Consider the following 25,078-nt stretch of genomic DNA (forward strand, 5'->3'; position numbering starts at 1 on the left):
CAGCCAAGGGTCATTTATGCACGTAGGGAGAAATGGCTGGTCTGATCCAACAGACGAGCTTTTGTAGCTCAAATAGCAGAAAAAGTTCATGCACGTTCTGATAGAAAGCTGTCAGAATGCACAGTGCAGTTTGTTGCGTTTGGGGCTGTATACCTGCAGACAGGGTGCCTATGCTGGCTCGTGTTCACCACCGAAAGCACCAACGGCTGGCATATGTGCATCAGAACTGGCCCACGGAGCTATTGAAGCAGGTGGCCTGGTCTGATGAATTATGTTTTCTTTTCTATCATGTGGATGGCCTGGTGTCACTTACCTGAGGAACAGCTGGCAACAGGATGCATTATGGGAGGAATGTAAGCTGGCGGGCAGTGTGATGCTTCGGGTAATATTCTGCTGGGAAACCTTGGGTTCTCCCATACATGTGGATGTTGTTTTGACACGCTGCAGACCCTTTCATCAAAACAGTACTCACTGATGGCTGTGCCCTCTTTGTGCTCTGCCGCAAAGTAAGAGGAATGGTTCAAGAATGGTTTGAATTCTCCAACAATGACTTTGAGATGTTGACTTGACCTCCAAATTCTCTAGATCTGGACAAAAAAGTCCAATCCATGGAATCCCTATCTTGAAATTTAAAGGATAACTTATTAATATCTTGGTGCAAGGTACCACAGTACATCTTAAGGGGTCTAGTGTAGTCCATGCCTCAATAGCTGTTTGGGCAGCAAAACCAAAGAAATGGGCACTTACACAACATTAGGTAGGTGGTGATAATGTTATCCCTAGTTGGTTTATGCACACATTGTTAATATGTTTTCAACGTTTTAATGATTTGATCATGAGAGTTTATACTGTGAATCACCCATATTTTTTTCATGAATACATTTAAAAAAAATTGCAAATAGAAATGAATGAAAAAAAAACATCAATTTGTCACGTTTTGGTTTTCTTGAGTTCTGTTCTTAGTGACTTTCTCATGTTTGCAGATGTAAATCCCAGTAAGACAACATCTTTTTATTTATATAATATTGACAGCTTTAGATGTACCAGGTCAGAACTTGTCTTTCCACCTGCTTGCGGTCCTTATTATCAAAGCTAAAGTATTTGTAGGTGACATGAAAGGTGGAAAAGTTCTGAGATAGTTATATCTAGGTCTCATTTTTCACACCACAAAAACCTGGCAGTTCAACAGTGGTGTGTTGACTTTTTATACTTGCTGTAATAATACGTTTAGTTTCATATTTCATATTCTTCCCTCCATTATTAATAGTCCAACATCACTGAGATTACTTCATAAAGTAGTTAAAGTGACAGCAAGCTTCATGCGGGTAGCCATATTTCTGAGCTTGAATCACTCGAATCCTGTTCTAAAAGCTAAGATTTAATTGAAATGTTCAGCTCAAAATGAGTCACTTTACTCATGTCAAAAGGTCCCTCTCCTAACATGACTTCATACTCACTGTGTTTTTCTTGTGTTGAACTGAGATTAAATCTGAGGACGAGCAATATATTCTGAGCAATTTAAAGTAGTGTCACTGTGCTGTGCAGCAAGAATGAATCACCAGTAAATTAATGGCTGTAGAGGAAAATAAAGACCCAGTCTCATGCAATTTGGGGGAAAATACATGGAAATGAGAGAGCCTTATCCACAAGAAGTGGTGTGAGTCATCCCCATAGAAATGTCATTGAGTACGGTTTTATTCAGTGTGTCTACTTTCTTTTTTCCAGTGTCAGCACGGGTCTGCATAGCCTTGTGCTTTTAGTTGAGCTCTACTGAATTCAAAGAAGAATTCCATGCTCTTTTTAATCATGCTGCTGAGAAAGAAAAGTGGTGTTTTGAGTCTTGAGTTTGGATCCATTGAGTTTTGATACAAATCCTTAGCTATACTTTTAGATTCTGCACTTTCAAAGAGGCTATTCGTGCAAGATGTCAGGGATAAATAAATACTGTTCTTTAATACTGCTCTCACATGCGTCCATGAATTATGCAGCTAGAGCAAACAGCTGGGTGACTACAGCTGTCATGGAGACAGCCTATTTATTTAAGTAATGTAAGATTTACTAAGCAAACATACAGAGAAGCTTAATGAAACCTAGTATAAACTACAGTGCACATCATCACCAGGTTATTTAAATGTATAGTAGTACTATTACATCACCATGGTGCTGGTGCCTGTTGTCTGTTTATTTAAAGTAACTCAAATAATGTTCAGAATATACATGAGTCACTTTCTTTCTTTCTGCAAAAGCCATTGCAATATAGCTGATTTATTTCTTCCATGAGATTGCCAGTGAAGGCATGTTGAGTGTAAATCTTCTTACCAAACAGCCGCTGACTGACAGGAGCATCCACTACAGTCTTTCGCTCTGTAGAATATGGAAAGTACACATTACCATATCATAAGATTATACTAAGCCATTTACAGGCTTGCAGCTTTAGGGACAGCTTCTTAAAGAACAGCAAAAATCAGCGTAAAGATCATGCAGTGGAGCTTTGAGATATGCTAAATATTAACTTTGTTGTTGAGCTCCAAAGAAGCAGGCAACGTTTGAGACCACCGTGAACCATACTTCCATTTAATCGTCTGCTAACCTAAAGCTGAGAGCTGTGTGGCGTTGCAAAACTGAAACAAAACGTTGTCAAGCACCACTTTTACCAGACGCTATTATAAGCAGTAATTTTTTCAAAACTATTCCCACAGTTGTTGCAATTTCCATCCTCTAGCTTAAAATGACACCATTATTTATTGATGTGGTGTTTCCCAAGCTGATATGGAACCCCTCTCAATAATTAATCTAATGCAAGGCCTGGCCATGCTGAGAGAGCGGCGTGCTGCTGCTGTTGATGCTCCCACTAAAGGAGCACAGTGATCATTTGGCCCCAGTCTGGGTTATTTCCATCTCCCCGTTTATCACTTTTATTATAGCTGTGATGAAACACGGCGCGTGCCTTCATAAAGCACTTACGGGCCTCTGCTTGTTTAATACATTCCTCTCCCTGTGGCAGGCCTGCACTAATCTAATTTACCCAGAAGTCACTGTGGCTAATATCACAGTGCACACATGCCTATGCTACTACTCTTATCACAACGCATCTCATAAGAACCCCGATACATACATGAACATGTATATATGTAAGTAAAATGCTACGATTCTTATTACTCATAAGTTTACTGCTATTACCACAAATAATTCATTCAGCTTTCCCAGAGTTTGAGCTGAGCCTAAAACGGGTTAGTGTACTTTAGCCAAACTTAATCCCACTCCTCCAGGACTCACCATGGAAGAATTAGGATGTGCAGTTTTTGAGGTCAGCTGCTTGTATTTGAAATCTTATTGTTTCAGATGTTAGCCAGCATTCATGAGCCTTGTGAAGGTTAACACTCTTGCATGTGGTCAAATTTAGTCATGCACTTCATTTAACCTCATTCATTGAAGTATAGGCTAAATTTTATTTCAGTTATTTTATAATAATTAAAACTATCAAACCCATTTGTGTAATGACACTGTGATGAAACCAGTAAGAACTAGTTTATCATCACTATAAAATAGAAATTGTAACCATGACATTCGCAGACAAAACATACCAAAGATCAAATGGCTCAGCGCTGTGGTCTTTCTACCCTATGTTCCTGCTGTACATCTTCAACTATACATCCTAAAGGATGCTGTCATAAGCTTTAGTAAGTGCACAAAGACTGGATTAGCAAATTCCCATAACTGCTTGAGTGTCTTCCCAAGAGCAAAGAGCTAATCCATCGTTCCTCAAAGGCACTGAATGTGAGTCTTGAATCTGAAGCCTGTCTGTCTCGATCCAGCTAAAGTTTTCTCTGGGAGGACTGATAAATGGAGCATACTCAGTGGACTTCTTTCTAAAAAGCGGGAAAGGCAATTTTCACCTGTAAGAACAGTGTGCATAGAGTCTTCTCCTCAATTTTTGAGTTATATAAGAGGCAAAAGAAAATCCTTTTTCTGATCCTCATCCTTTCTAGAACTCAAAAGTTGATTTCTGTGACCATAAAAGCTGGTTTTGGTCTACAGATATCTGTCTGCCTTTTTGTGATTTATCACAAGTCTTGAATGTTCCCCTTGGCTCACATAAAATCCATATTCATGAGATGGTTGTTAAGATTATTTGATCTCTTACATTAAATTATACCTGAGGTTGCAGGCACTCTCAAATACACCTGAGCAAGCACACATGCAAGTGTTGGGGAACAGAACCTCTAGGCCATTCATTTATCCTGATCAGGGAAGACCAGTGAAATCAAATGCCAAAGCTTAATGATTTTTTCAGTGAATTTAATGTAAGCTGACAGGATAATATTAGCCCGAGCTACTTTATCGGTACAAGAATACACACTGCCATAAGATTGCATTGTAATAAGTGCTGTTTGTACTCATTTTAACTGATCATACACTGTACATCACAGTATAAAGAAAACATAGTTAAGGCCTAAACTTTTAGAAAGTAGAGTTATTCTAGGAAAGTGGTTTTAATAAATATGTGTGATTAGTTTTTATGCTTTTTTGTCTGTAAATATGCTATAAAGCAAATTTAATTCTAACAGTCTAACCCCAGGGTTCTCAATGTGCAACCTGTGGGCTAGTGCTGGCCCTTTCTAGTATTAAACTTTACTCATGTACTTAATAAGAAAAGAATGGACTATTAATCTATAGTTTTTATCAATATCATACCATTATATAGGAACAGAGCAAAAGAAAGGGGGATTCTCTTCAATTCAATATCTAACAGACTGAACCTTTAAATGCTGAAATATACAGCTGTTGTAAAGAAATATAACAAAAAAACACTACAGTTACAACAATTACCAACAGAAATCATCATCCTCTGAGCAGATATATGACAAACACTACAATAAAAGCAAAGTCGGTGGAGCAGTCAGTTATATGATGGCTCCCTTAATTGGCACTCAAAACATTAAGAACTCCTGATCTCTACCCAAAATACACTTGCATGAGAGACATCAACTGGACAATAATAGAAAAGATATTTCAGATTGGCTGCTGACAGAGGATGTTGTAAAATTAAAGTAGCATTTTACTTCAGCCACATTTAGATACAAAGGCATGCGAGCAGTCTGGTTGCCATTTTAGCTACAGGAAATAAATATATTCATGTCATTTCAGCCACTTAGGAAAAGTATGAAGTGTGTTAGGAACTGTATGTCAGTGAAAGAGGGTTAGATTAAACTAATTAATATGTCTAATTCTCTGCAGTTCAATGGGATGATATGGCAGTAATGATATTTACTCTGTGTGATGTGTAATGTGATGTAGCATTACCAATTAAGAGAACTTAATAACTCTGTTTTTAAAGCCCAATTACTATGAACTTCATGAGTGTTAAATCTTGAAAAAGAGGATGCATGACAGACTTCGTTACCAAGGCCTTTTTTCAGCCCTTATGTTGAATATAAAACAAAAGACAATCTCACTACAAAGCCTGTTGTATAAGGTCTTAAATGTGTGTCTGTTTATCTTAATAGCAGGTTATTATATTTCACAGTTTCATGATGTTTTGACTATAAAAGGGTTTTAATCCAAATATAGCGCAGATCCAATTATTTCCTCCACAGCAGTAAAACCAAAGGGAGAGAAAGCAGTGAGAGAAGCAATTCCCACAATGAAATCACATGACCACAAACCACATAACAGAGCTGCAGTTTATCTACTCAAAAACAATAAAACTGTGCTTTAACTGGAAACATATAGCATTTCCTCCCTGTAGCCAACAGTGTATTGCTGCTTAACTCTGAGTTTAAGGATGTTGAAGAACACTTAACTTCAGATCGATAATGTTTCAGTCTTTGTCTCCCAGTGGAGCAAGTGAAGCCTTACTGAAGTTCAGTGAATCTTATTAGTATGGAACACAACACCATCCATACATTACAAGTGTTTGGTCAGCTGCCTATGGGCAGTTTTATTCTGCTGCTTTATACTACTTATTTTAGTCAAAGCAAATAATGAGCACAGGACAAAGTTACAGTGTGCTTTGATTTCAGTAATACAAACTGCATCACAGTGCAGAGTCAGGTAAATTACTAGGGACAACAGGATTATACTTAAAATGTGCTGTAAGGGACTGAAACCATTGTAGAACTTGTATGTGTTTACCTCTGCTGCAGCTATAAAAAGCACGTCTGCTTGCGTACCCAAGTGAGGAAATATTTTCTCAGAAGACTAGTAATCTTGATGAATGGCTTTTGCAATTATCTTTCATTCCTCTTCATTTATATTCTAAAGTGTTGGACAGAGACAAATCATCCTGCGCCTTTTTTTGTTGTTTCATAACTTCTATGGATATTGACCATCAGTTACTCACTCACACACACAGGGAAACACAGGCAGACACACACACACACACACTAAGATATGGCATATACTAACACTCGAGTGCACATATTAGCATAGCATAGTGATTAAGTGGGATTGCATAGTTTACACTACAGAGCTAAGCAGATGGAGCGAGTGGGAGGTACAGGCTCTGAAAATGCTGTGGATTTAGAGGTTTCACAGGTGTATCACCATCCATTAAAACAGAAGAATGGAGACTGTGCGTGTGTGTGCGTGTTTGTGCATGTGTGTGTGTGTGCGCGTGTGAGAGAGAGAGTGAGAGCGAGAGGGATGCGCCTTTCTATTTTTGCTCCTGGGCTGGTCAGCAGGCTTGTCCTGGTGAGTCTGGGTGTATGTCATGACAATGACATACAGACACACTGACAGAGGAGATGAAAGGTCAGCCCAGTGCATCCTGGGAAAGGTCTAGTAAGTGCACAGCTTGACACAACTAAACATGATTCATGTTAGGTTGTGCTTTGGTGTTTGCTAAAGAATGGATCAAATACTTCATTAAAAACACTTATTAATTGCATGCTTCTACTAAGTTATTTCTTGTGGCAGATTTTTCATTATAGATTCATTTTGTAAAGACCGTTCTGAATTAACTGACAAATTAGTTGTAATTTTGCCTTTGCCACAGTGGATTTTAAATCAGACAATCAAGATGTGATTGAAGTTCAGAATTTCAGCTTTAATTCAAGGGCTTTACAAAAGCATTGCATTAAGTGTTTAGGAATCGCAATAATTCTTATACATAATCACCCATTTTCAAATAAACTAGCATATGTTTACATGTAAGGAATGTTTTTAATACTTGATGAAAATCCTTTGCAGTCATTGACTGCCTGTCTAGTGTCCATGGACACCAAATGTTGTTTTCTCCTTTGAAGTGTCTGCAGCTACCTTCAGTTGTCGCTTGTTTGTGGTTATCTGCCTTCAGTTTTGTCTTCAGTAACTGAATAGCATGCTTTCCTTTTGTTGAAATCAAGGGACTGACTTGCCCGTTGAAGAACATCCCATTTGTTTGCCTTGAAAAAGTCTCAGGTTGCTTTTACAGTGTGCTTTGCACCATTATACATTTCCACTGTGAAGAGCTGGTTCCTTCTTCTCCGTCCTTCCTCTTCCTATCATGTTAATACAAGTTAATCTTGGTTTCATTTGTACAAAGAACCTGTGGCGGTTTTGTTAGATGTTTTCTGGTAATGTGGCCTTCCGGTTCATGACTGTAACCAGTGGTTTGCACCTTGTCATAAACCGTCTGTATTCACATTCATAAAGACTTGGCTGTAAACTTTAACAATGATACATCTACGAAGATATTCTTGACTTGGCTAAATATTACGAAGTTATTTTTGTTAACCAATGAAACAATTTTGTAATCATCCAATTTAGATGTCTACTGTGGACTTGAAAGATTTTTAGTGTTGCTGGGCAGCCAGTGCATGCTCTCTTTTTAAGAACATACTAGATTACTGATATGTCCTGTTAGAGTGGATTGTTAAATGTTTGTCATTTTTATGCTTGCCAACTTTGATGAAAGGGATTCCACTGTCCTTCCCCCCAGATTCTCGGGGTTCTGGGTAGGGGGCTGTAGGTTTGCTTACAGACACATCCTATCTGGAAGGTCTGTTTGATGTAAGCTTCCTGCCCAGCAGGAGGTCTCACACACACACACACATACACACACACACACACACACACACACACACACACACACACACAAACACACACAGTGCCTCGTCTTTGTAACCAAGGGGGGTTAAGAGGGGAGGTACGTGTTGTAAACTATTGTGTGAACTGTAACAGTTTGTCAATAAATAGCTGCGAGGGAAGCTGCTCTTTGAAGGACTTTGGGCTGGAGACAGGTTAGGAGCGTGAGCTCCAAGAGCTGGTTCTTGACCAAAGGCCTCCCTTGCGCAAGTAATCGATCGAACGCTGTTGCCTTGTTTTCTTTCATGATGAATAAGTCTCTAGAACTAGCGGGGTTTGTGGGAACAGACCCAACATGTCCATTCCCAATGACCTAATGATAGCTGATAATAGCTCTATCGTGATTAGCACGCTAAGGAGCCACAAATTCAGACTTTGGAGGAATATAAGATGTAACAAAAATAAGCTGTTTAATTAAGATGATTTAAATAACACCATGAGAGGAAAAGTGCACGTGTGCACACACACACACACAAAAACAAACAAACCTCTACAACAGCCATACAAGGGAACAAGGGAATTTGCTGAGACAGAGACTGTTGGAACAGTCCTATTTAAACACATGAGAGTAATTAGAAGAAGTGGACACAACAGGGTAACAAGACTCAGACAATAACAATCAAAGACAATGACACATGAGGAAGTAAAGCTAAACATAAGACACTAGAGACAAGTAACAATACTAGATAGGAAGAAACTAATAAATACAGATGCCAGACACACATACGTACAGTCACTTAACATTCAGGGAAACTACAGGGTGGGCCATTTATATGGATACACCGTAATAACATGGGAATGGTTGGTGATATTAAAGTCCTGTTTGTGGCACATTAGTATATGTGAGGGGGCAAACTCCTCAAGATGGGTGGTGACCATGGTGGCCATTTAGAAGTCGGCCATCTTGGATACAACTTTTGTTTTTTCAATAGGAAGAGGGCCATGTGACACATCAAACTTATTGGTGATGTCACAAGAAAAACAATGGTGTGCTTGGTTTCAACGTAACTTTATTATTTCATGAGTTATTTACAAGTTTCTCTTTGTTCACAGCCATTGACATGTCAAAGAGGTTAACACGTGAGGAGTTGATCGAAATTGTGTTGGCCCACCCTGTAGAAAAAAATGAACCAAAACACAAGCAATCTGGTAATGCACGCTAAAAGCTAACAGAAGCTAGGTTTCGATTAAACAATAACTAAAAATAATAATCCTAACAAAAATCCTCAACTAAGGGCTAAACCTGAAAAACATAAATAAAAAGCTTAAAATAACAGACCTAAAGGCCATAATAGCCTCCTTACCTTGTATCAACATCTCTTTGGACCTCATATTGAGAGTTCTAGTGAACGTCTACCAAATGTATGCTCAACCCTTAGAATCATCTCTAGATTTCTTTATCTGCTTAATTTGTCATGAAATAAGGAGAGAACAGGCCACACTGGTCATTTAGCATTCAGCATGTGATGTAGCTTCACTGGCACAAAGAAGAGAATGATGTTGTCAGCAAGGCTTCATGTTCAGACAGAAACCAAGGCAAATTTGTTAAAGTGGAACACCACACGAAACAGAGTAAATAAAATAAATTGATTAGATCCAAGTTTGCTGGGCCAGTACAAATAGGCACGTAAACTCTTTACACTAGCTGAAAATGTTAAAACAACACTGGAAAATTCATGTGTATCCTAGAGATATATATACCATGAAACTGCTGTGTTCATATCTGTTGCTTTACACTAGTGAAAAGTGAATTCGCTCAGTCTGATAGTCTGATGGAGACAGTTAGGTTCTTAAAGAAGAGCACTTTTCATCAATTTAAGTTAAAAAAAAACAACCCCTCATTAAGGTTTTGGAATAATAATACGTGCACCACAGCTGACATGTGTTACCTGAGGGGTTTGTTCAAAAATCTGATCTGATACTGAGTGATATGAAAGTGTGGACAGAATTCATCATAGATTCACACATTGTCCGACATGATATGTCTCAGCAGGCCTGAGCATAGATTGTGGTTCACACATGAACCAGTCCTTCAGTGCAGTTATTCTCCTATCCCCTATTGATTGTGGTGTTGGATAGAGACATATTAATCAGAGTCATCTGGCCTTCTTTGTTCTCCGTCGTTTCCCTGCGTTCTTGTCCTCTCTCTTAATTTGATCTCACTTTCTGTTTGGTTTTGCCTTTCCCTTCTCTTTCTCCCGTTCTCACATATCTGCCTATGACTTTCTCTGACTCTGCAGTTTTGTGTCACTTATGTGAACACTGTGTCTTCTGAAGGGCAGAGTCAGATATTTTATAGTGTCCTTTACAACAAAGACAAAATATATCCTATATGTACAGTACAGTGTACAAGGGGCAAAAAAATTTCATTTGCTGTACATCCACTCCATGGTGACACGCCTCAAAGGATACATTTTAAGACATACTGCAATAAATCTCCATTATTATATAGTGAGGATATCAAGGGAGAGGTATAACAGTGAGTGTCTGCAAACAGAAAACACAGTGGAGACTAAATCAAAGCCTGCATTTCTTGTCAACCTTGTCAAAATTGATTCAATTATAAATGTAGAAAAATACCATCAGATTTTGATCCTACTGTTAACTGGAAAGTGTCTCAATGGCAAAGAGTTCATTTTTTCAGGATATCAGTGTTCCCAAATACACTGCCAGTGCAGTAAAAGCATAACTGGTAGGGAAGGGAATTGATAAGAATTTAGAAATTCCGATTCCATTATCGACATCACTTATCGATTCTCATTGGGTTCTTATTGGCTACACTTTGAGAGTCACCACCATCGCTAAGCAACATATCAAAGACATTACATTTGTGCAAATTAATTGCATGCTGTGTGGTCAAATGTTTGTGCATGTTGGAGGTATTTTGCCTGTTGGGGTAATTACTTAAAAAGTAATGTAATACATATATTACACAGAACACTTTCCTAAAAGTAATGCAGAACATTACTTAACTACTCGCAGGAGAAATTAATTTGTTACGCTACTCATTACATCTGTTGTTACATGAAACACGTTGTCTACATACCCATATGGAAAAGATATATATATAAATCTTATAAAGTTTGTATCTGTCTTGTGTGAAACTTGTATGAAAAGCATACAAGAGTAAAAACAGATATACGATCCTTTGAAAAATGATATAAATGAAACTTGTATGTTTTGGATACTTACTAAAACAATATATGAAAGTAATGAGAAAGTGGCCACTTTCATGAGTAAATCATATAAGCCTTATATGATTCACTATATGAAGTAGGCCACATCTTATGCAAGTCTTTTATAAGTTTTTACTATTTCTTTTCCATATGGGTATGCTACAGTCCCACACACCAACACAAATCCCTATTCTAATGAAGACACATATATAATCTTTCTCCTACTATTTAAGTATGAATACAAAGCAAAGATAAAAACCAGTATAAAGAAACATGGAAACATTGTTACCTGTTGAAGTTCAGGGTCTGGTTGCTGGGCGTGGGTCTGCATTCACTCAGTTTTAACACAGTCTGGGTTCTGGGCTAGCTTAGGGTTAGCATGCTGTATATGCTAGTACTTGCAAAGAGCCAAAGTTGTGTTAGAAGTATAATGCAGTTGTGTCTGTTCTGGATGCAGTTTGCACTTTACCATTGTGCTCTCACCCTTTTGTGCAATAAAAATAAAAATAATGTTCATATCCACGTTGTAGATGTCACCACTATTTTTCTCCTCCAGCACACACACTGAAGTCAGCTGATTGTAGTACTTGTGCCGGAGCTGTGAGTGGAATTGAAAGGCAAGCAGGCTAACAATTCCAAGGAATTGAACTGCTGGGAGCCGGGTGTCTAAAAGTACTGGTTCTTGATTCCCACCCCTAATACCTGAATATAAAAATACACAATGAAACATTATCAGTCATAGACTGGCCTCCTAAGAGCTTGAATTTCAACATCATTGAATCACTGTGGGATCATCCTGCCATAGAATGAAACAAAAGGCAGCAATAGTCAAAGAAGAGCTTTGAATGTCCTTCGAGACGTCCTGTAGACTACTTGAAGAAATTACAGCTTGCCTAAGAAAGTTCAGGCTGTGTTGAAGAATAAAGGTGGTCAGACTAAATGTTGACTTTCAAGCTTGTTAGAATTATACAAACTCTTTTTTTGCCTCATATACTTAATTTCCATTTACAGTGCTATTAGACCACCTGTATAGCATCAATGCTTTAGAAGTCGCTCAAAAACTTTTTTAAAAGTAAAAAAATATATTTATTTAACATATTTTTAGGCAAACTGTAACAAACTAAATTCATGAATTTATAACCAGATTTCAACCGGCACAGCAGACTTCACTGAGAAGTCAAAAATTAATCAAGCATAACGTTCAACCACTAAAATAATTTATCTCTTCAAAATGCAAGTAAATTACTGCAATTTTGGTGTTATAAAAAACCCCAATCTGCTTTACTATTTGTTCTGCTTTTTTAAAACAGAAAATTTAAAAATGAATGGATAATAACAATGATTTTAGCATTAAAAATATCATATTGATTGTGCATACTGATGTAACCATTACAGGAACATAAAAAAATATTTTGATAATTACTAACACTGTTAGTTTAGAGCAGCTCTGATATAAACCTTACACTGGGTGGTGGTCTAATAAATGTTCACAATTCGTTTGCATTTTTCGGTGCATGACCACACCTATTGCTCCTAGCTGACTGAAGTCCATTCATTCAACATAGGAGAAGTGTATGTGAAATGCATGTGTATGTCACGAAAACCCCTTTGCCTTTTTAAATCAGTTAAGGTAACTGTTCCCTTTTCTTTCTCAACATCACTTTTGGTCTATACTACAAGCCCAAGAGGGGTGAAATATTGCAGTGTTGTCCATCACAGATGATTTTTGTTGGCACTGTTATAACATGCCAAATTACTTCTCATGGTTCATTTTGCATTCAGTGGGAGCTATGCGTCTTAATGATGTAGTTAAATCTAAATAAAGACTTCACTAAAATAGATTTTCAATGAGTCACATTGGGTACATGCAGCTTTTTGTAAAGCCATAGTTACTCTGAGTTAAACTGCTAGTTCCAAAAGTGAATAACGTTCACTGTCACACATGTGTGTATATATATGTATATATATATATATATATATATATATATATATATATATATATATATATCTGTATGTGTGTGTGTGTGTGTGTGTGTGTGTGTGTGTGTGTGTGTGTGTGTGTGTGTGTTACAGTATCCTGGGGCTCCCCCATATCACACCTGGCTCAGCGTGTCTACCATTCACTTAAGACTTATTCCTCCATGCAGTGACCTGAGTTTGATTCATCCTCTGGCCCTTTGCTTCACTTCATCTCCCTGTCTATCTCTCCCCCTTTCCAGTCCATGTTCACTATTTTGGTCAAGTACAGGCCCACAGAAACAAAAAGAAATCTAAAAAAATAGTCATAGATTTAGATTTTTTGGCTGCATTGCATGACAAGGCCTATATCTTCTTTCCAGTCTGCATTTTCTTTAGCCTACTCACTGTCTTGCTCCTTTTCGGGTCTTTTTCTGCTGCAGAAATGTTTCAGAGCGTTCACAGATGGCTGCTGCCTCCATATGAATATTTGATAGCCTTCATATATCTCCCTTGAGGGTAGTAAAATATTAAAACATTTTCTGGTGGCCGTTTTGACTTTTCAGAGGCTCAAAAAGAAAAAAGAAAAAAAGATGGACTTCCTGATGAGACAGAAATAAATCAGCTCGATGTGGCACTATTATTATGTCTTTAAATGTCCTCTTCATTTTATAATGCATGATGCTGTCTGCTGCTCTGTCTGTAATGTGGAGTCTAGATTTTGATTCCAAGTGTTTGTGTGCACAGTAAACAACATTGATCTGCTTGGGGTTCATTAACTGTGTCCCAGTATGCAACTACTGTGAGGGAGGATGGAGACTGTGGAGTCATGTTTTTCCCCTACCCTTCTGACTTTAATATCCCTTAGTAATGGGCACATTGGTTGAATCTTCTCATACTATCTCATGTCATGTCTCTTTCAGCGGGACGCCAAAGGACAGTACTTGTTTGACCTCATCTGCCACCATCTTAACCTGCTGGAGAAAGACTACTTTGGCATTAGATATGTTGACCCAGACAAGCAGAGAGTAAGTATGAATCTTCTTCACAACCAGGGGTGCAAATAAGCGGTCCGCAGGTGCGCATGCGCTGTCAAAATAAAAGACGCGCACCAGATAAGAAGTTGCAACGTGCGTTTGCGTACATAAGATTTTCTGGAGGAGGACAGACATTTGTTTAGAACTCTTAAAGCTGTCGAAGAAGCAAGCTCCTTTAAGCAATTGCTTTGGTGTTCCTCCACCTCCAAAGAAATGTTAGAAGGAGTCCGAACTGCAAAAGAAGTGGAAATGTAAGTGGTTGCAGGAGGTGAGCTGGCTTCAAACAAATGATGAACGCACAAAGATGTGGTGCAGAATATGCCGTAAAAATCGTATGTACGCACACGCACGTTGCAACTTTTTATCTGGTGCGCGTTTTTTATTTTGACACTGCATGCGCACCTGCGGACCACTTATGTGCACCCCTGTTCATAACAAACCCACCAAATAGAAAAATAAAACAAAACAAATTAAAAAGAATTTCCCTCTGTCACTAAAACCCAACCTTTTAATATTTACATTTCCCAACAATAATTATCTCTTGTTAAGTTTCTTACATTATTTGAAGTTTTATTCACCTTTTAGATCATTTGTGAGCACAAGTTAGCTGGGTCCTTGTCCTTAAAAATCCATTTTATGCCTCAAAAAGATTATACAGCATTGAGATTCATTCGCTACGCTGGATTTAAAGGATAACCGTATTCAAATGTAAATCTTAAAAGCACTGAAGAAAATAATGGGAAGCTGATGCAAGGATAAGAAAGCATTTGGGTCTATTTAAGGATTCTGAACAGATGGGTAGATCTACAGATTAATAATAAAAGCTGGCAAAAAGCCAACCTCTTTGACTGAAGTGAATATGAATTAAAGGAAAAAAATGATACAGTGATAGGTAGATTTGCAGAGCTTGAACTGAGGACTCCTTAATTATTCAACCTTTAAATGTAAATAAGATTACAAATTCTTTAAAAGGTCTAAAAAGCTTTATTCTTTTTACACTCTCAAAGGTCACTTCAGTATTTTACTTCAGTGGTGATATTTTTACATTTTTCAGCCTCCACCAGTAATCCAACAACCACCCATTTGGATGGCGGTTACTTTACAGCCTCTAAATACACAAAGTCATAAGTGAAACATATGCTATTTAATGCTAAGAATGCGCAATCCCGTAGGCTCTGAGATAGTGGATGATTCAGAAATGAACCTGGAATAACAATGCTTTGTTGTACAGCATTTCACATCACCATTCCCATCATGTATGACTGCATTTGCTAGTCATACATGATAAGACTTTCTGCTGGATCTTTGTGTAAATCTTTCAACTCTAGCTCAACACAATAAAAAGATAGGAGATACCTTGAGGGCTATTCAGCATTGCATTTTACACATGCATTATTTACCAGGTTGATATCTCAAGGAGGCAGAGCTTGTAGAGAACAAAAATCTTCAAAAAAAATTGCCCCAGAAAACTAACCGACCTTGCCTCAGCCAATCGCCCTCTCTTTATAGCATCTTTGGCTACCCTGTGTTGACTTCCGTGCCCCATTGTCAAACTGTAATTATCTCACTGATTAAAACCACTTATGAATCTTGATGGTTGGTGCGCAGAATAAACAGAAAAGCAGCACTCTCCTGATTATCTTCTAAATGTCTTTCTTTTCTCTGCATGGTGACTGTGTTGGAGGGAGTCTAAATAAACAGAAGGCGAGGCAATGGGAGTAATTCTACTGTGCCTTCCAGCTATAGATTTTAAGTCATCATGCTCAGCTGCTGAGTAATCAGACCCCAGACTGACAGTTTGGCAGATACCGAATCAGTGTTCAAAGTGGAGGTCTTTACTTCTCTTTCTCTTCCCTACAGCACTGGTTGGAGTTTACAAAGTCAATTGCCAAACAAATGAAATGTAAGTATTTAGTTTGAGATCCCTGATGAGTTTGTGGATACTGTTTTTGGTTTATTCCTCTTCCAAGATGTCCAGAGTTGATTAGAGTAAAACCCCTGAAAGAAATATATCTCCTGTTTGTAGCCCAGCCTCCATTCACCATGTGTTTGCGTGTCAAGTTTTACCCACCTGACCCCGCTGCCCTGAAAGAGGAAATCACCAGGTAAGACATTAAGATAGCTTAGTGGGCTCCACATGGGAAAAGGTGGGGTTAATTTATATCATGTTCTTCTTCTACGGGAGACCTTTTGAAGTTTAAAATATGATAATTTTATGTCTTATACCTGAATTTGCTTAGGGCTAATTTTCATCTGCAGATCACAGCTGAACTTTTTGCACAGTAATCGAGCGAATACAAACAAAATGACACATTGCAGAGGTGCACACAGTAATAAAATATGCCATCACAAATGATATTTGACTGTAAGGTGTCAGTTTTTACAACTGCCTGCCACTAACTGAGCTCTGAGGCTGATGGTGGCAGAGTTCACATCTCTTCACAGTCATGTTTTGCATTTCTACATGACTTAAATGCCTTCATGACAACCAGCAAGTATGCTAATGTCACACTGTCTGCAGCCATTTGTATTGTATTGACTACTGGGAAAACTAGAAAAAATAAATAGATAACAAACGTAAAAAAATTAAAATAAAAACCAGATGTGCAAGAAAAAAGGGGGTTTTAATGCATTCCAAGAAAACTGAGTGGCTCATTTTCACTTGCAAATTTCCTTCTATCAGGTCACGGGGATCTGTCACTTGCAATTTCAGAATAGGGTCAAGATGTCTGCCACTACACTGAAATGGTACTGCCAATCATGACGCTCAAAGAAAAGAGAAAAAAAAACAAATTACAGACACACAATGGAAAAAACTGCAGTGCCAGCCTCTTTTTATTTGGAGCTCAGGGCATTAGAAAATACTGAAGGGCAAACTTGATTTCCTTTTGTTGTGCTTCAAGTTAGCTTCATCATCATCATTATTGTTATTATTATTATTATTATTATCATTATATGTGTGTGGAATATTCCTTTTTAACACAACGTAAAGCAGGAACTGTGTATAGATGTCTACCTTTTTGCTTCTTACACTCAACAATCTAAGAAATGCTGACACAGATCAAACTTAAATGGAGATATAAAATAATAAAAGTCTCCACAGCAAAGAGATACTTTTATTGAACCAAAAAGGGGTGGGGAAGACGTCTTTTTATTCTGCCCTTACTTATCTCATAAAATCCAATCAGATAATGCCTTTTTATGCTTCTGTAGCTGGCTTTTACAAAATGGAAGAATGAATAATACCACTGCAACTTAGACGAGATTATTAGGAAATCCTATTTGATTTTAAATAAGGAATCCTTTTCAGTAAATTGTTATTTGCTTAAGAAAAAAAAAAACCCTGGAAAGTATAATAGCAATTTTAATGGGAACGTTGAAAACGGGTTTCAACTTGGCCTCTTTATTAATGAGTCAAAATGACCCTCTAAATTATCTAAAGTCCAGTATTAAAATGGGCAAGTGGTTATGAAGGTGCAGAAACCCACGCTTTTCAATTTCTAAGAGTACTCTGAGTTCAGCACAGTGGCCTGTGTGCAGAGAGGATTTGAGTGTTTTCTTTTGTGCAAGCCGTAGTGTCATGAAGCTCTGTGCCACTACTGTACGGCGTGCAGCATCTGTGACAGCTGAACAAACTGCTGTGAGGAGTGAGCCGGAGAGCTTCCAAGTGCACAGATCCCTGTAAATCACATCCCTCGACTGGTTGCCACGCAATGAAATCTCTTATTCACAATCCAGCTCATTTTGATAGACCAGAGCGCCGGCAAGGCAGAGCCCCTCCATCCTCATCCATCTGTTCCGACTAGAGGCTTTTGCAAACAAATGAATGCATAGCGGATAAGCAAAAATATATCTAAATAATACCAGTTATTTCACAGCAATCCTGCTTTTGTGTATTGTAAAAGAAACTTGGGTACCATGCAAGATTTTGTGAGCGATGAGGTGGCATAGGCAGTAGAAATTACATAAAAATGAACCTTGTATGAAACTTGCACACATTGAAGACAACAAGTAATAACCTCAGTAATGTAAAATGCTCAATAACCACACTTTTTCCCAGCAATGCTTAACACTTCTATGCTATTTATTGCTTTGCTGCTTGGAGAGAAGCAGAATCACAGCTGTATGAAATGAATTTAGGGTGAGCAAACTGACAGACAGGAATTTTTGGATGTTGTAGAAGAGACCAGAAGATGAAGTTGTACCCAGAGGGCTTCTCCATGAAACTGCAATCATATTTTAAATCAATCTCAATTCCCAAAATGATTATGTATAAGCTCGAAACTCCTGCAACAGACTGGTCCAGACCTGTCCAGGGTGTGCTCTGTCTCACACCCTCTTCAGCCTCTTCATGAACATGTAGAGAAGCTGGGAAAGGCTGAAGCAGCAGAGGATGGATGGATGGATGGATGGATGGATGGATGGATGGATGCTCTTATTTGGTACTCTCAGAATTTCATCTTCTAACAGTGACTTCCCATATACTATATACGCAGCCTCAAAAGGCACTTTAATTTTAAATTGTAAACATCTAGACGTCCTATGAGTAATGACCCAAATCAGTTTCTCTGTGTTCCACTCCACAGATATCTTGTCTTCCTGCAGGTTAAAAGGGATCTTTACCACGGCCGCCTCCTGTGCAAGACATCAGATGCAGCTTTGCTGGCTGCCTATATATTACAAGGTATGACAAATAACCTGTTTGTGAGACGAGTATGTTTAATCATACGGTAAACATATATTTCACTGTGTGGGTGTGTGCAAACGTGTGAGCAGAGTGTGTTTAAAAGCTGAAAACTCATAGGGTTCATACTGTTGTTTACAAAGGGAATCGGAGTTTGTTGTTTTTATGCTAAACTGAAAATGCTATTTTTGAAATAACAGTATGAAAAGCAACTTAGATAAACTCAATGTAAAAAAAAAAAATCATCAGATTAATTTAAGATGTTTACATGCTTTGAAACCAAATCTGAGAGTTCTGACAAAAAGACTTCCTGGTTCCTCTGGGTGTTAGACTCATCAACATGCAGAGGGGTGAGATGCATTAAGAAACAGTTTCCCTGGCACACACACTACCAAACATCTCTGCTGCCAGGATTCTGTCTCTCAGACATTCCCTGAATCTAAATGTCCTCTGTGTCTCTTTATGTTCCTACAGTAAATAATACAAGCCACAGTGTGCCTTAGAACACAGGCATTAACAAAATTGTGCATTTCACACTAAAATAATGTAGACGAATAAACAGAATAACAGGCCAGAAAAGAAATGTAATTTTTTTGGGTGAACTGTGTCTTTTAATTATTTAGCAATAATCACTTGAGAGGGAGAATAACAGTTTGAATAAGAAACAGCAGCCTCGAGTGACTGCAATACAACCACACCTGTCTTTAGAAATACAGGGTGGGCCATTTATATGGATACACCGTAATAAAATGGGAATGGTTGGTGATATTAAAGTCCTGTTTGTGGCACATTAATATATGTGAGGGGGCAAACTCCTCAAGATGGGTGGTGACCATGGTGGCCATTTAGAAGTCGGCCATCTTGGATACAACCTTTGTTTTTTCAATAGGAAGAGGGCCATGTGACACATCAAACTTATTGGTAATGTCACAAGAAAAACAATAGTGTGCTTGGTTTCAACGTAACTTTATTCTTTCATGAGTTATTTACAAGTTTCTGACCACTTATAAAATGTGTTCAATGTGCTGCCCATTGTGTTGGATTGTCAATGCAACCCTCTTCTCCAACTCTTCACACACTGATAGCAACACCGCAGGAGAAATGCCAGCACAGGCATCCAGTATCCGTAGTTTCAGGTGCTGCACATCTCGTATCTTCACACCATAGACAATTGCCTTCAGATGACCCCAAAGATAAAAGTCTAAGGGGGTCAGATCAGGAGACCTTGGGGGCCATTCAACTGGCCCACGACGACCAATCCACTTTCCAGGAAACTGTTCATCTAGGAATGCTCGGACCTGGCACCCATAATGTGGTGGTGCACCATCTTGCTGGAAAAACTCAGGGAACATGCCAGCTTCAGTGCATAAAGAGGGAAACACATCATCATGTAGCAATTTCAAATACCCAGTGGCCTTGAGGTTTCCATTGATGAAGAATGGACCCACTATCGTTGTACTCCATATACCACACCAAACCATCACTTTTGTTGTTCCAACAGTCTTGGAGGGATCCATCCAATGTGGGTTAGTGTCAGACCAATAGCGGTGGTTTTGTTTGTTAACTTCACCATTCACATAAAAGTTTGCCTCATCACTGAACAAAATCTTCTGCGTGAACTGAGGGTCCTGTTCCAATTTTTGTTTTGCCCATTCTGCAAATTCTGTGCACCGATCTGGGTCATCCTCGTTGAGATGCTGCAGTAGCTGGAGTTTGTAAGGGTGCCATTTATGAGTCGCTAATATCCGCCGAAGGGATGTTCGACTAATGCCACTCTCCAGTGACATGCGGCGAGTGCTACGCTGTGGGCTCTTGCTGAATGAAGCTAGGACAGCCACTGATATTTCTTCATTAGTGACAGTTTTCTTGCGTCCACATTTTGGCAAATCCAACACTGAACCAGTTTCATGAAACTTAGCAAGCAGTTTGCTAACTGTAGCATGGGAGATGGGTGGTCTCGTAGGGTGTCTTGCATTGAAATCTGCTGCAATGACCCGGTTACTGCGTTCACCAGATATCAACACAATTTCGATCCGCTCCTCACGTGTTAACAAAGAGAAACTTGTAAATAACTCATGAAAGAATAAAGTTATGTTGAAACCAAGCACACCATTGTTTTTCTTGTGACATTACCAATAAGTTTGATGTGTCACATGGCCCTCTTCCTATTGAAAAAACAAAAGTTGTATCCAAGATGGCCGACTTCTAAATGGCCACCATGGTCACCACCCATCTTGAGGAGTTTGCCCCCCTCATATATGCTAATGTGCCACAAACAGGACTTTAATATCACCAACCATTCCCATTTTATTACGGTGTATCCATATAAATGGCCCACCCTGTAGATAAAGAGAGTTCATCTGTGGGGACTTAAATACATTACAACTAGAAACGAATATAATATACACTTAATGCAATGTATACAGTTTATTTTTTGTGTTTGAAAACAGGGTGGCCTTCATTTTGATCTCAGCTGCACACTTGTAAAGTTTTAGGATGTACCCAGTACGACTGTGATACTATTGCATGGGCAAAAAACTTCCCCAACCTTTTGCAGCTGGCACTGTAATGAAATTAGCTGTCATTAGCCTGGTTACAATTAGCAAATGGCTACTAGTTAGCAACATTTATCATAGCACCTATTTTTATGGTACATCTACTTTTCTTAACCTAACCAAATATAACAACAGCTCAAATGAAACCCTCATTCAATGAGTGTGCTTTGCAGATTTGCATGTATTTTTAATGTATTTTCAGTCACAGTGTCTTTTATGCTCTTTTTATTAAGTCTGTCTTCTTTTTTCGGTGGGGGTGGGATGGCTCTGTGAAGGCTGTGAAGCCAGGAATGAGAGCTATTCCACCAGGATTTTCCACCACTGAGTCACACTTTTCACCATCTGAGGTGACATGTAATCGCCAATAGGGACACCATTTCTCTGAAAGGACCTATAATTGGCCAGAGTCCCCCTTTACAGTATAGAAGAGTCATATTCTCCAAGACTTGAAAAAAGTAACCAAGAGGAAGAGCAAAGGCGTATTCTCATCTCAAATCACTCGTTTTACAGTGTGCTTAAATTTTGTTATTGACTTTTTGCCCAATTATGCTAAATAATTACTACCTATGTTAATTTGAAGTAAATTACCATAGCTGTCTTGTGCTCCACATCAATCCTTTAGACACAAATAACACATTTGAAGGTTTCAACTCTCTGATAAATTACACTAAACTGATATTTACATATTACATTATGTTGATCTTTGCTTGAATGTCAAAGTTTTGATTCAGAATAAAGATTCATGTATTCGTGAGCAGATGTTTTAACCTTGAAAAATTATAATCTAAGTTTAATCTTTTTACTACTATTAGTTTAAAGCAATATCTTTCAGTATCATGCACCCCAGCACAAACTCTTTTCTGTCAAGGCCAACCACATAAATGAGAAATTCAAACATGGTCACTGGTAGCTGAACACAACATAAACTGAAATAATTCTGAGTAAAAGGAAAGACCTTTTAATGTCAAAATTGGCAAAGTGAAAATATTTTTCACTTTTTTCTATGTGACATTTTCGTGCTCAAAGATATGCTGGGCAGCAGGACAGAGATAATATTCTCTTAATACTGAGAACACACTGTCTCTCTGTGCATGATTATTCAGCTTATTCAATTTATCTTTAAACTGAGCTAATAAGAACAACCCCTGTATGATGAACATAATTTTGTCCAGTTGTGTGTTTGAAAGTTCAAGCAAGAAAACCAGCTGTGTCTGAAATGTTGTGAGTATTCAAAATACTTTTTCTGACTGTATATTTAGCTACGATTGGTCATTTCTTTATCCCATAATTGGTTGAAGGGTCTTACATCACAAAAAATTGACTCCTGGGCCAGCTGGTAGCACATACACCATGTAATTTATTACCTCAGCAGTGCCAGTTCCAACTCTGGCCTTTTGCTGTATGTCATCGTTTCACACTTAGCTTTACCTATCAATTAAAGGCAAGGCAAAAAGCCAAACATAAAATCGTTTAAAAAAGTTATCCTTTTCTTTTATTTCTTTCTTTTTAATTTTCCAGCTGAAATTGGTGACTATGACCCTGGGAAACATCCAGAGGGCTACAGCTCCAAGTTTCAATTCTTCCCGAAGCACTCAGAGAAGTTGGAGCGGCGGATTGCTGAGATCCACAAAACTGAGCTGATGTAAGGTGGCATCTGTCCAGATCCCTGCATACCTGTGTAGTCTCCTTCAGTTTTATCAGAGGCAAGGTGCAGGCATCACAAGAGCATAGCTGACTTGGAGCACCTATGCAATCAACTATTCTATATAATATATAGCTTGTTATTTAACTTACATGAGTGCGGATGCTTTTAGATCAACGTACAACAACATTGGAATTCTCATTTAGGATATTAAGACAAGATAGGCAAGCATAATTTCTTATCATTATATTGTAAAAAGTTCTGAACTTTTAATTATGTAGCAGGTATTGTGAATTAAAAGCAGTGATGTAGAGGTACCTAGATGTTTTTTCTGTCATGTGGTACAAAACCTTTAAAGGATGTTTTAAAAAACATGAATAGAATGGTTTTTTTTACTGGGCTGGTAGTTTGTTTTAAGATTTTGGGAAAATTGTAGTTCTTCTGTGGATTTATACTGACTGGATAATTTCAGACCAGCTCAGTGATGTTGAGACTAGGAGTACATTGTTGGAAGATGAACCTTGCAGATAGTATTCCTAGGCCAAAGAGGATTTAATCAAATAAACAGCTCCACAGTAACTTATACTTGCTGTATATACAATGTACAAAACCCAGGAGGACACTGGCACTGGGTATAGATTCAATCCTATACTGCCCTCTGTTGCTCATTTCCTTCCCATAATTAAGTACATTCCCTGGAGTTAAGTGTCAAAGGTTGTCCCTAAAACATTTTGCATAAGAATAACAGTGTAATTTGCTAAGATACAAGAAGCTTGAGTGTGGCAAAGGGATAATGACGTTAATTCAGTTTATTTCAGACTGCCTGAGCAAAAACAAAGAGCTACAGTATGTTCTCCAGCCGAGCTAATGTGACTCATACACTAGTTTCATCAAGGATTATTAATAGAAGAAAATGTAGACAGCAGATTGATTTATAATCCTTTCATTCCTGTGGTCAGTACAACTGCTGTTAGAACATTATAGTCACTGCTTTAAAGTTTGACCTGCAGGGCTAAAAACTGAATTAAGTTTTTGTTTGATTCTTTACACACAGTGAACAGATTTAATTATGTATCCTTGATCTGTACAGTTTACAGCCTGGTAGCTATAGACATTTAAAAGAGTAAGTGGATGGTTAGAGACTTTTTCTTTAGGAAAATTAAAGCATTCAAACCTTTCTGGTGCTACACATTATCCAGTTTACTTAATTGGCTTTAAATTTGTTTTTGCCAAATCTTATTGGCAAAGATTGATGTTTTACAACTTTTAGTTATACAGGCAATATGAGTTTGTTTGGTTTTTTTGTTTGGTTTTTTTTTTTGTTTGTTTTTTTTGGGGGGGGGGGGTATTAATCAGCCTGCTATGTGCTTTTTTATGCCAACGGTTTAAATTTATTAAAGTTATTTGTATAATTGTTTTAGGTTAGTTTTTAGAAATGAACATAATCTTCACATAAGTCTGTCTTCATGAATTAAGAGTTGTGACAGAACCCAGTATGTTGACTTTATTTATTTAATTTTTTTCTCAGAGGTCAGACTCCTGAAACATCAGAGCTCAACTTTCTTCAGAAGGCTCAGATGTTGGAGACCTATGGGGTCGACCCACATCCATGCAAGGTTATCATTAAGATTTACAGTAAAGTGAACCCTAACATGAATGACTGAATGTCATTGTGATTTAAAATGTTAACTCAAATCCATGTTTTTACAAAAAACACGGATGTGCTCTCAGGATGTGTCTGGGAACCCGGCTTTTTTGGCTTTCACCCCTTTTGGCTTCACTGTGCTGCAAGGAAACAGGAGGGTTCACTTCCTCAAATGGTGAGTAGAGATGAAGAGTTGAAACTTCACTTGATAATCATATTCAAATCAAAGGTCTGTACTAGCAAGACAGTGACTTTATTTTAAATAAAATCTCCCCATCAGTTGCAGAAAAAGCTCAAATATGAATTAAGCATCAAA

The 25,078-nt window shown here is 38.1% G+C and overlaps 1 protein-coding gene across 1 annotated transcript in view; it reads left to right on the forward strand.

Moving 5' to 3' along the window:
* The window catches only part of LOC134630599 (FERM domain-containing protein 5-like), a 77,671-nt gene that overhangs the window by 43,325 nt on the left and 9,268 nt on the right, over positions 1-25,078 (forward strand). The window contains exons 2-8 of the mRNA XM_063478023.1: positions 14,123-14,227; positions 16,097-16,139; positions 16,263-16,341; positions 18,823-18,920; positions 22,994-23,117; positions 24,646-24,733; positions 24,849-24,937. Of these exons, the coding sequence (XP_063334093.1) occupies positions 14,123-14,227; positions 16,097-16,139; positions 16,263-16,341; positions 18,823-18,920; positions 22,994-23,117; positions 24,646-24,733; positions 24,849-24,937 (626 nt within the window). The remainder of the gene's footprint in view (positions 1-14,122; positions 14,228-16,096; positions 16,140-16,262; positions 16,342-18,822; positions 18,921-22,993; positions 23,118-24,645; positions 24,734-24,848; positions 24,938-25,078) is intronic.

Source organism: Pelmatolapia mariae, linkage group LG1 (assembly GCF_036321145.2).
Source record: "Pelmatolapia mariae isolate MD_Pm_ZW linkage group LG1, Pm_UMD_F_2, whole genome shotgun sequence".
NCBI classification, from domain to species: Eukaryota; Metazoa; Chordata; class Actinopteri; order Cichliformes; family Cichlidae; genus Pelmatolapia; species Pelmatolapia mariae.